The 14,253-nt window shown below is 44.1% G+C and overlaps 1 protein-coding gene across 3 annotated transcripts in view; it reads left to right on the top strand.

The window, feature by feature from the left end:
- Positions 1 to 13,881, top strand: part of IFT81 (intraflagellar transport 81) — a 61,701-nt gene extending 47,820 nt beyond the window's left edge. For 2 of the 3 annotated variants that reach the window (XM_054996985.1, XM_054996984.1), the window contains 3 exons: positions 1,914 to 1,999; positions 5,465 to 5,510; positions 6,770 to 8,190. In XM_054996985.1, the coding sequence (XP_054852960.1) occupies positions 1,914 to 1,999; positions 5,465 to 5,510; positions 6,770 to 6,949 (312 nt within the window). In that variant the 3' untranslated portion in view covers positions 6,950 to 8,190. Of the gene's footprint in view, positions 1 to 1,913; positions 2,000 to 5,464; positions 5,511 to 6,769; positions 8,191 to 13,776 lie in introns of those variants that run through there. The other variant, XR_008598134.1, reaches the window with a different exon arrangement.
- The last annotated feature ends 372 nt before the right edge of the window (positions 13,882 to 14,253 follow it).

Genomic DNA, 14,253 nt, shown 5'->3' with positions numbered 1-14,253 from the left:
TGAGCCTTTGGCTACGTGCCCTCTGGACTTGCTCTCCTACAAGGTGGCATTCCTCGTGGCGATCACTTCTGCCAGACGGGTCAGCGAACTGGCTGCTCTTAGGGCAGACCCCCCGTTCCTTCGCTTTCATGCGAATAAGGTGGTCTTGCGACCGTGTCTGTCGTTCCTGCCCAAGGTGGTGTCAACCTTCCACCTTTCCCAAGAGATTTCTCTGCCTGTATTTTTCCCTGAAGCTTCTACTAAGGGGGAAAGGGCCCTCCACAGTTTAGATCTGCGGAGAGCTTTGGCTTTTTATTTGGAAAGGACAAGGGTGTTCAGGAACAGTCCTTACCTTTTTGTGTGTTTCGGGGCGAAGGACAAGGGCCGCAGGGCGTCTGCACAGACGGTGTCACGTTGGATTGTGACAGCCATTGTGAAGGCCTATGCCACGGCTAAGGTGGACTGTCCTTTGGGTGTCAGGGCTCACTCCACACGGTCCCAGTCGACATCTTCGGCACTGCTCAAGGGTATACCTTTAGCTAATATTTGCAGGGCTGCAACTTGGTCGTCTGCCGATACCTTTGTACGGCATTACGCTGTGGATGTGAATGCCAATGAGGATGTAGCTGTTGCTAGGGCTGTCCTCCATTCCTTATTTCCCTAGGAGTATGCTGGTTAATATGCTCCATTGGGGAGGTGGCGGCGCTGTATATGGTGTATATATATATATATATAGATATATACTTTTCTTTTGTAACATATGTGTATGTGTATATATGTTGTCTTGTTCCTTTCTTGTTGTATAATAAAATTGAGTTGGATTTCACCCCACCTTCCTTATTGTGTGAAGCTTGGTACTCTCCCATGTGTGGAGGCACAGAAGAACGAAGATGAAAACAGGGTTAACATACCTGTAACTTATGTTCATCGAGTTCTTCTGTGCCGACACACAACCCTCCCTCCTACCCCGCTGTGAACTCCAACGCAGATCGCTGTACTATGGCTGGGCTATGGCTCTAGTCTTATCGGGGCTATGGCTCTGTGTGTTGGATGAGCGGCGGCAAGGGAGAACTGAGGGAAGGGGCCGTTGGCCGCTGAGGAGCATGTGACCGTTTGGGCGGGAAACGGTCGCTGAGGCGCGCGGCAAACGGCCCCTTCGGAGCTGGGAAAGCGATAAAAAATCTTCCGGCGGCTGGCCTGCGCGTGCGCAGTACCCATGTGTGTCGGCACAGAAGAACTCGATGAACATAAGTTACAGGTATGTTAACCCTGTTTTTTATTTGTTGGGAATTATGGACAATAAACTGGGAAAAGAGCATGGTATTTTAATTTTATATAAAGTAACAGCAGCACAGCTCTTATATGCTCAAACACGGAAGTGCAAGGAGCTACCTGTATTGGAAGATTGGACTGGAAAGATGATGGACTTCGCTTAGATGGCCAAACTTACAGCTAAAACACTCTATATATTGGTGGCAATTTGGAAACCCTTTAGGGACTATTTGCAAGAGACAGAAAAATGAATTAATGATTTGTGGCTTTGATTTTTAAGAATAAAGTTCTGAGATATAAAAAAGAAGAGACAGAGAAAAAAATATTCATGAGACCACAAGCTGATTGGATAATAGAGGGAAGTGTTGTAGACGAAAAACTTAATGGATTAATAATATGCCTATTATGTTTCTTGCTGTTTTTACTTTGTAGATTGATTTGTAGGCCATTTTTGGCCCTTTGTAGTTGTCTTCTTACTATGTTTCACTTTCTTTCTCTTTTTAAAATAAAATTTAAAAAGGGGGGGCTGAAAAGTGACTTATTCAGAAATGCACAAAGTGTACAAGCAAAATAAGCATTTGTTACGGGAAAGCAACCCTGTTTTAGGAGATGATTTAAGCTGGTCCAGCACTTGGAATCTAAGCTTGTACATTTTTTCTTAGATTCTGGATGCACAACTCCAGCGAGCCAAAGAAGAGATGAAGATGTATGTCTCTCCTGATCCCCAGGACAGAAGAAAGGCATTTAGGTAAATGTGCTTGGGAGCCTCAAACATAAGTCAGTCCAAAGCGTTTTCAGAGAGAGAGGTTGCATCAGGAGCACTTGAACTAGAATTGGATGCCCAACGAGGTGTGGAGAAGCTTCATGCTTATTACAGAGCTGTTTTTCAGTCCTCATTGGAGATGCTCTTGGTTTGCTACCATCAGTTTAGGACACTGTGCCTGCAGAAATTAAGCTTCAGGGAAACACAAAGATCTTGGTGGAACAAAATGCTGGTGCTTGTTCAGTTTCAATGGTTCACATACATCAGTCTGTGGCTTCCATTATGGTTCTCATGTCTTTTGGGGTCCACTGGCCAATACATATTTTAGACTTAATGTGGGCAGCTCAGCCTTTTGAATCCCCAAGAGATTCTGCCACCACCTAGAGATTTTGCTCATGTTAATTGGCCGGCCAAGAATTCTCCTTTTGTTGGTCAAATGAGCCTAAGCAACTAATCCATGAGAGAATAACTCAGAAAGTAGCTCAGAAAGCCGAAAACAAATGGCCTTATTTTGTGCACACCCAAATAAGTAAGCTAATGGGAAGACCTGAGAGGTAAACTGCAGAATATAGACAGCAAAATGAAAGCACAGTCTGTTGCTGCCTAAAACTTACAAGATTTCAGAAATTTCCCATTTTTAGAGATGGACTACCATTCCCACAGCAGGCATCTGACCTCGATAAAAGAATGACAGATGCTTCCTCCTTGTTGTTCCTTATTTCAAGAGGTTCCTTAGAAACAGGGATCTCTCTTATGGCGCAATCAGAAAGCAGGACTCTCATCCAACCGTTTCACCAAAGGATTTGACCAATAAACTGTTAGCTGAGGATCAGTGGGTTCTTAGCACTCAGCTCCTGTAATGCAGAGGGCAAAGAAAGTGGGTGGGGTGCTGCCTGGAATTAATAGCAATACTCCAGTGAAGATTCTCTGTTCCCCCACTGCTGAGTTGACAGGTCATAGAGACAGATGACCAGATGTGACATTTGTATGTTGATTCTCCCACATCCCACCCCCCAAATCAGGAATATTTCCATGAGTTGCTCATCTCGGCATAATGGTGTTTGTGGTTCACCTGAACGCTTACACTGGACTTGGTCTGTTTCTCTACGCGACAGCTGCTTCTCTTTAAAAAAGCTAGTCTAGGGTGCAAATGGTGCCAGACAGATGATCTTGTGGAAGCTTTGCTGGAGAACAATACAAGAAGAGCAGAGAGAGAAGGCAAGGGTCTCAAGAAGCTTTCAGGGCTTGAATGTCTCTTTTGTGAACACTGGAATGTAAACAGAGCTCAGCCAACCCATAAGCAGAGCCTCAGATTGCTAATGAACCAAAAATGGCCTAATTCTGATCCCCATTCTCGTCTGTATTCCATGGAGTCAGTCCTGAGGAATGTGAAAAGTTAATTTTATTCTCTAAAAATAGTTTAACTTTAAAAATTAAGTTGCATTCTTTCCAGGCATCATTATAAATAGCCAAAAGGGTGATGTTAAAAGTCCAGTTTTCTGGTTGCGCCTGCACGCTCCCTCTCTCTCAATAAACTAAAGGTATTCTTGGGGCTAAACTGGAGAACCTGAAGAGCTGGGGAAGGATGTCCATAGATTGTTTGTTTTTCTCTCGGGGCAACTGAGGCCACCTTGGCCCCGGCACAAACTGTAGCAGCTGCATGCAGGTTATGAGAAAGACGGATGTCCCAGACTGCCAGAGTAAAACATGTTCCAGGCACAAATCCCATCTCCTCCTAGAACATGCAATATATGGGGTAGGAATGCGTGAATGGATGGCACAGACCCCAAAGATTGGAGGGTCATCTCCTGTCTTCTCTAGTGGAAAACTACAAGCATCTGTCCAATAGGATTTCCAGACCTTTTTGGGAATGTTGATTCCCTAACTAGAAGTGCAGCATATACCAAGCAGTTCTAAAAGCTCCTTATGATCCTTCCATCAACCTGTTAAGTTCCCCAACCAGATTTGGAATGCAGTCCTGCCCCTACAAAAACCTAGGTTACAACTCCCAGGTATGGGTGAATCAGAATGACTTGCTGCAAAATCAGAAGATTGCCTTGAAACAGCTAAGGGAGACGTAGACACCTGTGCGGTTTGAGTGTATGGGCCCTTATTTTCCTCTTATTGCCTAATATAACTCCTCTTTTTCGACCCCCCCTTACCCTTTGTGCCCTGCTCAGAGCTTTTATTTTTCACCTTAATGACTCAAAGCTCTTAGAAGCTCGCAGAAGTTAGGACAGGATTGAAATATAGAAAGCTCAGCTCCAAACCCCACTCGGTCACAAAGCCTGTTCTTTCCCACTGTGGCTTCATGAGAACTTGATATCCTCTTGTTGAGAGTAGTTTACATTCAGATGGATGGGGGTAGGACAGATGGAGATTGGGTAGTTGGCCTGTTGTATCCCAGAGGGTGAAGTGTGGGTTGGGAGGGACCCCATAATTTCTTACAATCCCCAGTTTGTTTCCCTAATAGCATAGGATTTGATAATCCAGTGGTTAGCAGAGCAGTAAAATTTAAACTTGAGGGACCTCCCCTGTGTTCAGAAACAGGACTTGATACGTTTTTTAAAAAAGAAACAGCCTGAGCATGCTCCAGGAGGCACTGGCTGCTGAGGGCAGTTAAACATCGGTTAAAAGGGAAAAATACATTTGACTTTGTAAACTTAAAACTCTTCCCAAAATGGCCCAATGAGGACTGAGCATGCTCATTGCCCTCAAGGAGATATGACATGCCAAAGTAGTTGGATATCGGGGGTGGAGGCAGATGAGGAAAGGTAGGGGCTGTGCAAGCTCCTAAATGCTTGTTCTGGGAGGGGGGAGGGGTCCTGTAGTTTTGCTCCTGCTACGTCTTTGTGAATGTGTATCTATTTACCCTATGGACCGCCTCCCTCCCTAAGCTCCTCCACAGCAGCTTTGCTTTTCTGAACAGGGTCTCCTGCAGGTGCCACCCTGCACACTGGCAAAATCAGCAGCCTGTACACGGGCTTTCTCTGTGGTGGCTCCTGCCCTGTGGAACAGCCTGCCTGAGGAGGTCAGGAGAGCCCCCACTCTTCTCGCTTTCCACAAACAATGCAAAATCAAATTATTTGAAAAGGCTTTTTACTCAGATAGGAGGGCTATATTGTAGGGAGGGGATCTCAGATGATCCGCTAATGAGTTAGGAACCATAGACCTCACCACTATGTTGTACTGGATTCCTGCTAAAAAGTCTTTGTGAACTTGTATCTATTTACCCTATGGCTTTGTTTATGGAAATGTTCTTGGTATTGACTACTAATCTCACATTGTGTAATCCACCTTGAGTAGTGAGAAAGGCAGGCTATAAATGACATAAATAAATAATACCCATGGATTTTACAGGGGTGTTGTCAGAGTTATACCAGATGTAACTCACCATGAACTTTCTGCAAACTGAATTGTGCTGGTTGTTAAATTCATTATTCTTTTTAGGGAACAGTATTCCCGGATGATCACAGAACAAGAAAGTCTGGGAAAGGTAGTGATGTATTTTTCTCTCTCTCTCTTTCTTCCTGTTTTTGAAAATGCCACATTTCATACATGCCAGTTTGTGCTGTGTCTTATGCGTAGCCCCAAGAACAACTCCATTTTAGTGCTGGGAAATTGTTCTCTGAAAATAAACTATACAAACTATTCTGAAGTCAGTTTCCTACAGATAATGTTCAAGCTATTTGACTATCTTTTGTGAACAGCACATTCCCCGGAAAGCCCCGGGATAAGATACTGTAGTGCAGATGAAGCTTTGCCAGATCAAATTTGAAGTGGTATATAAAAGCAATTGACAGAAGACAATACATTTTTCCGCTGTTGTGCTTGGTATCTTCTTAAAAGGTGACACATTTGATGTAGCTGCGCTGATGACAACCCTTTCTGAGTTGTAAACATTTTTAGTCCTTTATGAAGTTCAGAACAACACAGAAAAGATTTCCCAGTTCATTATTCTTATTTCTTCTCTTAAGTTTTACCCTTTAGAAACCCAGCTATGCACGTTGTATAAATAAATGCAGAATTTCTTGTAAAGTTTAATTTTAGGTTTTCTCTTTTCAATAAGAAATTTACTCTAGGTTGTAAAGTACCGAGTCAGGAAGTGACTGATTAGTAAATACTTTCCTAAAATGAATGCAGTTCATTCCAAACAGAAATCAAACATACTCTTGAGCTTGTAGCCCTGAGAAGTTTTTATTGTCATGTTGCCTTTTAACACTGCCAGTTTTGGAGGAATGCCATAAAACCACCAGTTGTACTAAAATGGAGTTCATATAATGTTTAACTGAGTGTAACTCCCATGTTGCCCCAACCTACCAGCGCTGCCGTGGGGGCTGTGCAACACATACAGAACCACAGCTGCCCCTCATTCACTTCAATGGCAGATGATGATGATGATAATAACTACTACTACTACTACTACTACTGCGCTTATATACCGCTCTTCTAGACAGATTAGTGTCTCACCCAGAGTGGTGAACAAGTTAGTGTTATTATTATCCCTACAATGCAGCTGGGGCTGAGAGGAGTGGCTTACCCAAGGCCCCCTACTGAGCTCATGGCAGTAGTGGGATTTGAACCATTAGAGCGCTGATTCGCAGCCGAATGAAAGGAGCAGCATTTGCTAACCCAAAGCAAAGCTTTAGATCTACTCAGTAGGGTATTTTGCAGAGGCAGATATTGTAAGCATTGGCTAGTGGTTGCAATTTGGGAGATGGGTCTGTCCGTCTGACCATTATTTTTTAATAACAGAAACTGCGAGAGAAGCAAAAAGCTGTTCGGGAAAGCCATGGCCCAAATATGAAGCAGGTGAAAATGTGGCGGGATTTGGAGCTGCTGATGTTGAGCAAAAAGGAGTGTTTCCTACAGCGACCGAATCAGGTCATTGGCCACGTCGTTCAGGAAGTTGAAGACCGATTGGTGGTGTTATGAATGTTGGCTGCTCTCCCTGCCCGGAATGCTGGTCTAGCTCTCCAACTTGTTTGGCACAAGGTAAAGTTCAACCAGAGTTTAGGGGCTTGACCATAAGGTGTAGATAGAATGGCCTTTACTGAGACCTGAGCTGCGGTTCTATATGTGGAACTGAGCTGAGAAGTTTGCAGCCACCCCTCATTTTAAGGAGAGGATCCTAACTCCGCTTGTGCATGTGGAAGGTCATTTCCATCACTTGCAGCCCAGACTACTGGCTTGGTGGAAAGGACAGATGGTGCCTCTCCTGCATCTGAATGGCCCTGGCCAAGCCCATCTGTTCAGCTGAAAGTTCGCTGTTTCCCCCAGAGAAGCTGAGCAGGAAGATACAGTGTTTCCGGCAAGCCCTTTGCAATCAGCATTCTCATTCTGGTCTCTGTTAACAGAAACATTTTCTAGACAGTGCTTTGGGGAACTGTGCCTGCTGTCAAGAAGTCTGCGCACCCCACTCAGTCATGTGAAAAGCTCAATATTTTGCCCCCATTCCTGCACTCCGGGAGTGGTGCCAATTTCCATATCCAAAGGACAACAGAAAAACTTAAAGGAAATGAGTGAATTTTCAATCCCTTCCATATTCATTTCCTCATCAAAATTTGATGCTGCTCTGTAACTGGTCCTTAAATGACATCAGAAGCCACCATCTATTCATCTGTTAAAGCTCTGACTCCACCTCCTGTTTCACTCTGATCTTAATAATGTCCAAACAGCTGAGCTTTTTGCAACAGTGTGGTGGCTGTTGGTGTGGAGTTGTTCTAAAGATGATGCCCTTCTGCACAGGAGGCTTAGTCCAGTGTTGGAATACCAGCCAGGTGTCATAATCGCCCCGATGGTCTTCACATTCCCTTCTTTTGCACATGGTGCTCTCCGGATTAGGAAAACTGCCTTCATACACTTTCCACCACAGCCTTTCCTTAAAATGACTGCTTTTCTGGGTTTAACATCCAGAACTTAAAGTTCCAGGTGGTTGTTCTCTTGAAGCCTTTGAATCTCAGGTTAAGTTATGTAGAAACATTCAAATTTTCCTTGAAACAAGGTATTCTTGCTTTTAAAAATGCATCTTCCAACTTTGTTACAATGCTAATATTTTAGCCTTCAAAGAGAATCTGTGGCTATCTGCTCTATGCCTTTTTGTCTTTACTGGTAAATAGATTCAAGGTATATTGTTAATGCAGCTACAAAGGCAATAAAATTTATCATTGACCATGTTGCTCTAGTATGTATGTTCTCCACTTCTGGACTCCCAATGTGTGCATTTAAGAAAGAACAGGAGTGTCTGATTCAGCTTTGCCTTCCAGAGTTACTCTTGTAAGAGCCCGAAAGGTCTTACTTTCTGTCTTGAACTATAAAGCAGCCCACTGACTCCACATCAGGCCGGCAGATTTTGAACTGACAGGCACCCAGCAATCCCAGAGGAAAGCCCACACGGAAAGCCAGGCAGCTTCTGCTCTGTTGTTTCGTATTTCATGAGCAACGTTGAAGCCGAGTGCCTGGCTGCATCCTGAGGGCCGACTTAAGGGGGCTCCAGAGCCACTGCTGCAGCTCTCCTCTCCAGCAGCATGGGAAGTGGGAGGCCAGTTCTATACCGCACCAGTCTACTGATGGACAAACTCTCCCAACTCAGTTCAGATCTGGGCTTCACCAACTGGGATCTTTTCCTTTTTTTGCTCCAAGATGGTTCCATACTTCATGAAACCCAAGATATGCCTGACCAGAGGTGCTTGCGTACTGTTTGCCCCTACTTGCATACTGCTGGGAAAGTCAGTATTTCCCTGTTTCCCCACAGCCTGGTCATGTTTTCATGCAACTCCCAGGTTTCCCCTAGCATTTCTGCATTCTTTCCCTAACCTGCTTTACTGTTTGGAAAGATCACAGCAAAGTTGAGGTGGTGCTGTGTGGGTATTTCCCTGTCTCACCCCCCCCCACACACACACACACCAGGGGGCTTTTAAAAAAATTGAGTATTGCCAGGTCACTATAGTGTTATAATGGCCCATTGCAACAATGCTCTAGTTCCCAGTTTTCATTACGAAAAACTAGTATTTTTGTTGCAGAGTTAAAAAGAAATGTCCAGCTTGCACCTTTCCCCTTACAATTCCACAACAAGAAGAGCTAGATAAATTACTTTTTTTTAAAAAAAAAAAGGAAAGCTGGGAACTACAGTACACTGTTGCAATAGATCATTATAATGCTATAGTGATCTAGCAATATATGATTTTTTAAAAAAATATCTGGTAGTGGGAAAACAATGGACGTGGTGGGGGAGCTGGGTCAGGGGAATGTGGTGGGGTAACCCACCATGTAGAAGCTACCACACAGCAGCAATGATAAAATTCTCTCTGCATGAAAAAAACCCGTATAATCCTGAGTACGATCAGGTTTCCCACATGCGCTGATTGTCGCCTGGTACCAAGGAAGCCTTCCCCACTTCCTCCAGCGCCTTGGATGGTCCCCTGGCAACACTCCAGGCAACACGGATCCTAGGAAATCTGCTAGAGTCTACATAAATTTTCAAATATATCTTTTGTTGTATTCACGCTTTATATTTTTTTAAGTGGGTCCGGAACAATCTTTAGTACGGTCAGAGTGGCTGGAGACTTGGATCGGGGAGATCCGTGTTCAAGTCTCATTGATGCCATAAACTTTTATTATGGCCTCGGAGAAATCATGCTGTCGTCTTCCTCAGCTTTTCCTTAAAATGAAAGAAGTCATCTGTACACAAATCTTGGCGGGGCAAATGGAATACATTTCTAAAGCTCTTCAGTATAAACCAATAATAGAAGCAGAAATCTTTTGCAAACCTTAGTAGGTCAATGGCTCTGTGGCCGTTTCCACACGTCTTACCTGCCTGTGGAACATCGCGCAAAACCCCCAAAAGACAGCGTCTTCTCGCACGAAATTGCGCCAGGAAGACGCTGTTATCCAGGAGTTTTGCGCAAAATCTCGCAAAACTCCCGGATAACAGCGTCTTCCTGGGGCGATTTCGCGCGAGAAAATGTTGTCTTTTGGGTCTTTCACATGATGTTCCGCAGGCAGGTAAGATGTGTGGAAACGGCCTGTGTTTGTGTATGTGTGTGTGTTTATGCATGCTTAACTTGCATTGGGGGGGGGGGGGTTCTGCATGAAGAACTGGGTTTTCCTGGCATGCAGTCTTTTTGTTTCGACTGCAGCCCTGACTTAACACCTGGAGGCAGACTAGATTAGCTGATGTTAGAATTACTGGCTCACAATGGCTGGTAGGATCCTGTTCTTGCTTGTCCTGTACCGGTTGCGTTACTTGGAGGTGGGACCGGGACATAAAAGTGTTTGAACTTCTGAAGCAAGTGTCAGCCAGCATATTGCTGCAAGTTTGTAATGCACGAAAGCTGTGATCCTCCCCTTAAGGGGAGAGAAGAGGCAATACATGCTCTGATGTGAACGAAAATCCATCAGATGAGAGGGAGGGAAATGGAAGTAACGCTCTCTGCTTCTAACCTATTTGGAAGGGGGTCTAAAAAGCAATAGGGTAAGAACTTGACTGCTGTTTCTGCTCCTAGGACCTTTAAATCACACTTATTATCCATTAAACCATTTAGCCGTCCTACGACACAGCTTGTTGCCACAGAAGTGGGCACTTTTGACATTTCAGAGCAGTGGTTAGAATTAAGACTGAAATAACCTTTCTAGCATCTATTGTGTTTTACTTTAAAAGCAGAGAGATTCCAGGAAGACTTGGATGCAATTTTTTTTCTTCTACCTGTACAAAATGTCAGAATGGTAAAACAGTTGAACACTGTGCAACTTAAGATGGCTAAATTCCTGCTCCCATCTATCTGCGCCTGAATTCGTCTGCAAAATCCCACACCCTTATTATTATATTTAATAGTGAAGCAGTGACCCACTTTTAAAACCAGGCCTCCCACAAATAAAAATAAAGTACCTCCCTCAATAAGGATTGTGTGTGCTTCATCAGCAACAGGCTTAGCAGTGGTTGAATATTGGCAGGGGGTGGGGGTGGTGGAAATAACAGGGATGGAGAAATGTGTCTGAGGAGATCTGGATTGGGGGAGACGTCGCACATTTTATTTATTATTTATAATTTATAATTCTCACAAATACGCAAACACAAGATTGGGCGCCATCAAGGAGTACAGTGTTTTATAGCATTCCAAAAAGCAGCCTCCACGCCGCCTCTGACTCAAAGGAGGGCAATCTGAACTATACGGAGGGGAAAACAGTGTTCTAGATGACTCTGGTCAGGCCTTAGTCACCCAGCACACCAGGATAGCAAGGGGTGGATGAGAGCAGAGGCGGTTGTTCTATCTAGGGTTCATTACAGCTGGGATGAAGGTGAAGGGGTTTAGCCAAAGGCCTACAGGGAAAGGAGCAGGGTGAAGGGTGGCTTGCCATCAGATCTAACTCTTCTCCATTGATATTTCTGCTGGATGCAAAAAAGTTTTGTGGACTGTTCTGTCAGTCCCCTCCACATCCAGACAAACACAAGCTGAGACCTCTTGTTGAAAACCATCCTCCCAGTACTGCTGCCTAACTTCTGTTTGTTCCAGTGGACCTAGGGGATGCGTTTTTTTAAAAAGCCTATGAAAAACAAATGCGGGGGGGGGGGCGGATTGTATTGTGCAGTGAAGCTTACGTGTCTACCAAGTTTTAAATAATAAGAAGAATTTCTTTGTAGGAAATTCTCAGTGGGTAGCAACACTGTTAGTCTGCTACAGGTAAGCCATGAGAGGAGCTCTTTGAAAGCTAATGAATTTATCATGGCACCACATTTTATGAGCCCATTTACTTCATCAGGTGCTTGTTAATCTTGCATTGTGGAAAATGGGGGCTGTCCCCAAACAGAGAAACTTCAAAGGGAGGTTGATTCAGGGCAATGGAAACACACCCACACAGGTAGGATTCTTATCACAGGTGCTTATTATATGCATTCCCTTCCTCTGCATATCTCCTTGCTCTAATCAAGCTGATTGTGTTTCGTATTGTACTGCTGCATCCTGACTTCAAATGATCCTTTTTAGTAACACCCTTTCTGACTTGGGTATAAGGGCTGATGGATCTTCATACTATTTGTATCTGACAAAGTGAGCTTTCGCTTATGAAAGCTTTTCCCTGGACAATTTTGTTGGTCTTTAAGGTGTTCCTGGACTTTAAAAGGTCCATTCTGATATCATCAATGTGAGTTTGTCTTTTGTGATGCAAAAAAGAAATGAAATGAATAGAAACTTTTCAGCAGTCACTCAGGCTGGATTATTTATCACCCCCGTGGTAAATGTGTCCAAAGCATCCCCACCGTGATGTTTTCTGCAGGTCTACTTGAAGTGCTGCGTCATTGCTGCTGCCCTGCAGAAGGGCAGATGAATTACGCACTTCAGCAGCATCAGAAATTACTTTCTCAGCTGAAGCAGAAAATTATAATTATCCAAACAAAGGAAAAAGCAGAGGAAGAGATAAAAGGCCTATCTTTAGCTTTTGTGCAAGTGGACATTCAATAATGCAACTTTAATGGTCTTTGTTCAGTGACTTTTCCCCCCCAACCAGTTACAGATACGATGGGGGACGGGAATAGCTTTGACTGATTGATGGTTCCTTCATCTTACAGCTTTTGCTATTAGCGTTAATACTCTAGCTGGCTAATAAATGAGATTATACATGCCATTTGGAAAATCACCTGCTTTTTGTTGGTGAAGTTCCAAAAAATACTTCAAATAGCATTCATCAACAGTCTCTTTTGAACTCACTTCTACCCCTGATTCGTGTACATGTTGAGGGATGCTAATCAGGAATTGAAGTAAGCTGTCAGAGCATCAACAAGATTAAGGTCTCTGAGGATCTAGTATCTAACCCACTCTAAGGCCTGGTTTCAACAGGATGCCAAGCTTGCATAAAACACTTTGCAGGAATGGGGAATCTTGGACTTTGTGTCACGCTTAAGTTTGGTCTCGAGACACTTGTGTGTGGAGGATTAGCAAGCTAGTGCAGTACCTGTCTGGACCACAGATCCCTGGTGAGCAGGTGAGGTGACCTGCAGAACAGGCAAAAAGAAGGGACTTTGCATGGGCACGTTATGTGCCCAGGGTCACATTTTAATAGCAATTGCTAATGAAGAATATTGGGGCCAAAACTTGAGAAATTAATCAGGTCAGGAACCATTGATTACCTACCTTGAGATTCTGGAAAATCCAGCAGTTCTCATTATCAATTAACCCTGGAGCCAGAGCAAAACCCCTTACCAAGAACTCCAAAGAACTCTCAGTAGGACAATTTTATTCAAAAGTGATTCCTGAGGTGTGAAGTGTTTCTAGTGGTTTCCCACATGCATTGTGCTGAAAAACTGCTCGAGACCTGGGTTCAAATTCCCTTTTGCAGGACTTGAGTCCAGCGGCACCTTAGAGACCAACAAGATTTTTGAGAATCAAAACTTGCTTATTCAGAATCATTTTTCCCACTAGGTGAGCTTGGGCCAGCCACAACTGTGGAGACGCAGGGGCATGTAGGTTACCCCGAGTCCCTGGGAAGATGCACAGGAGAGAGAGGAAATGAGGTCATTCATTGACTCCTGGATCTAGACCCCAGCAAACCATCTTTCCAAAGCGGCTTCTATACCCTCTGCCAATACCTGAGCACTTTCCAAAGGAGCTAAAATAAGACACACAATACAATGCCTGCTCTGCTTCCCGTGTCCTCTATTTTTTTCACCCTGAAAACATTGCATTCATGCAGAACTCATTAGTATGCTTTCCAGCATACAGTCACTCAAGCCTGTCTCTGTTGTTCTTTCCTGTGCTTGTTTTCTTCAGGTGGATTAAGCTCAGCTAAATGGAAGATTTTCCCTCTGATCAAACGAAGGGCCTTGCTCTGCAATTTTTTAACGGCTAATAACTTCTGCCAGACCCAAAGCACAATTACCTTGTCGTACTTACAGTAGGGATTTCATTCTCTTTGCCACCCTCTGTTGTCATTTTCACAGCGCTTCTCCACAATGCAGCACCCACTTCACAGGGACTTGTGCAGAAGGATCCACTGGCAGTTTGTGTCCTTGCCTGAGTCGGAACTATTTGTCCTCATGGTGCCCCAGTTCTGCCACCTGTGCTCATGACTTCGTTTTGCCGCAGATCAATAAAGTGTGGGTCAGAAGAGGGAGTCTCTATGGTTAACTCACTTCTGAAGATGTCGCAATGCATACATCTAAAAGGGATCCAAGGTTTGCCCCTTGACCTTCGTTTGTGTAAAAAAATTATATGTTGCCTGCCTAGAGATCTGCTCCAAGCTACCCT

Source organism: Eublepharis macularius, chromosome 13 (genome assembly GCF_028583425.1).
Source record: "Eublepharis macularius isolate TG4126 chromosome 13, MPM_Emac_v1.0, whole genome shotgun sequence".
In the NCBI taxonomy this organism is placed as follows: domain Eukaryota; kingdom Metazoa; phylum Chordata; class Lepidosauria; order Squamata; family Eublepharidae; genus Eublepharis; species Eublepharis macularius.
This window is presented reverse-complemented; position numbering and strand designations above follow the sequence as displayed.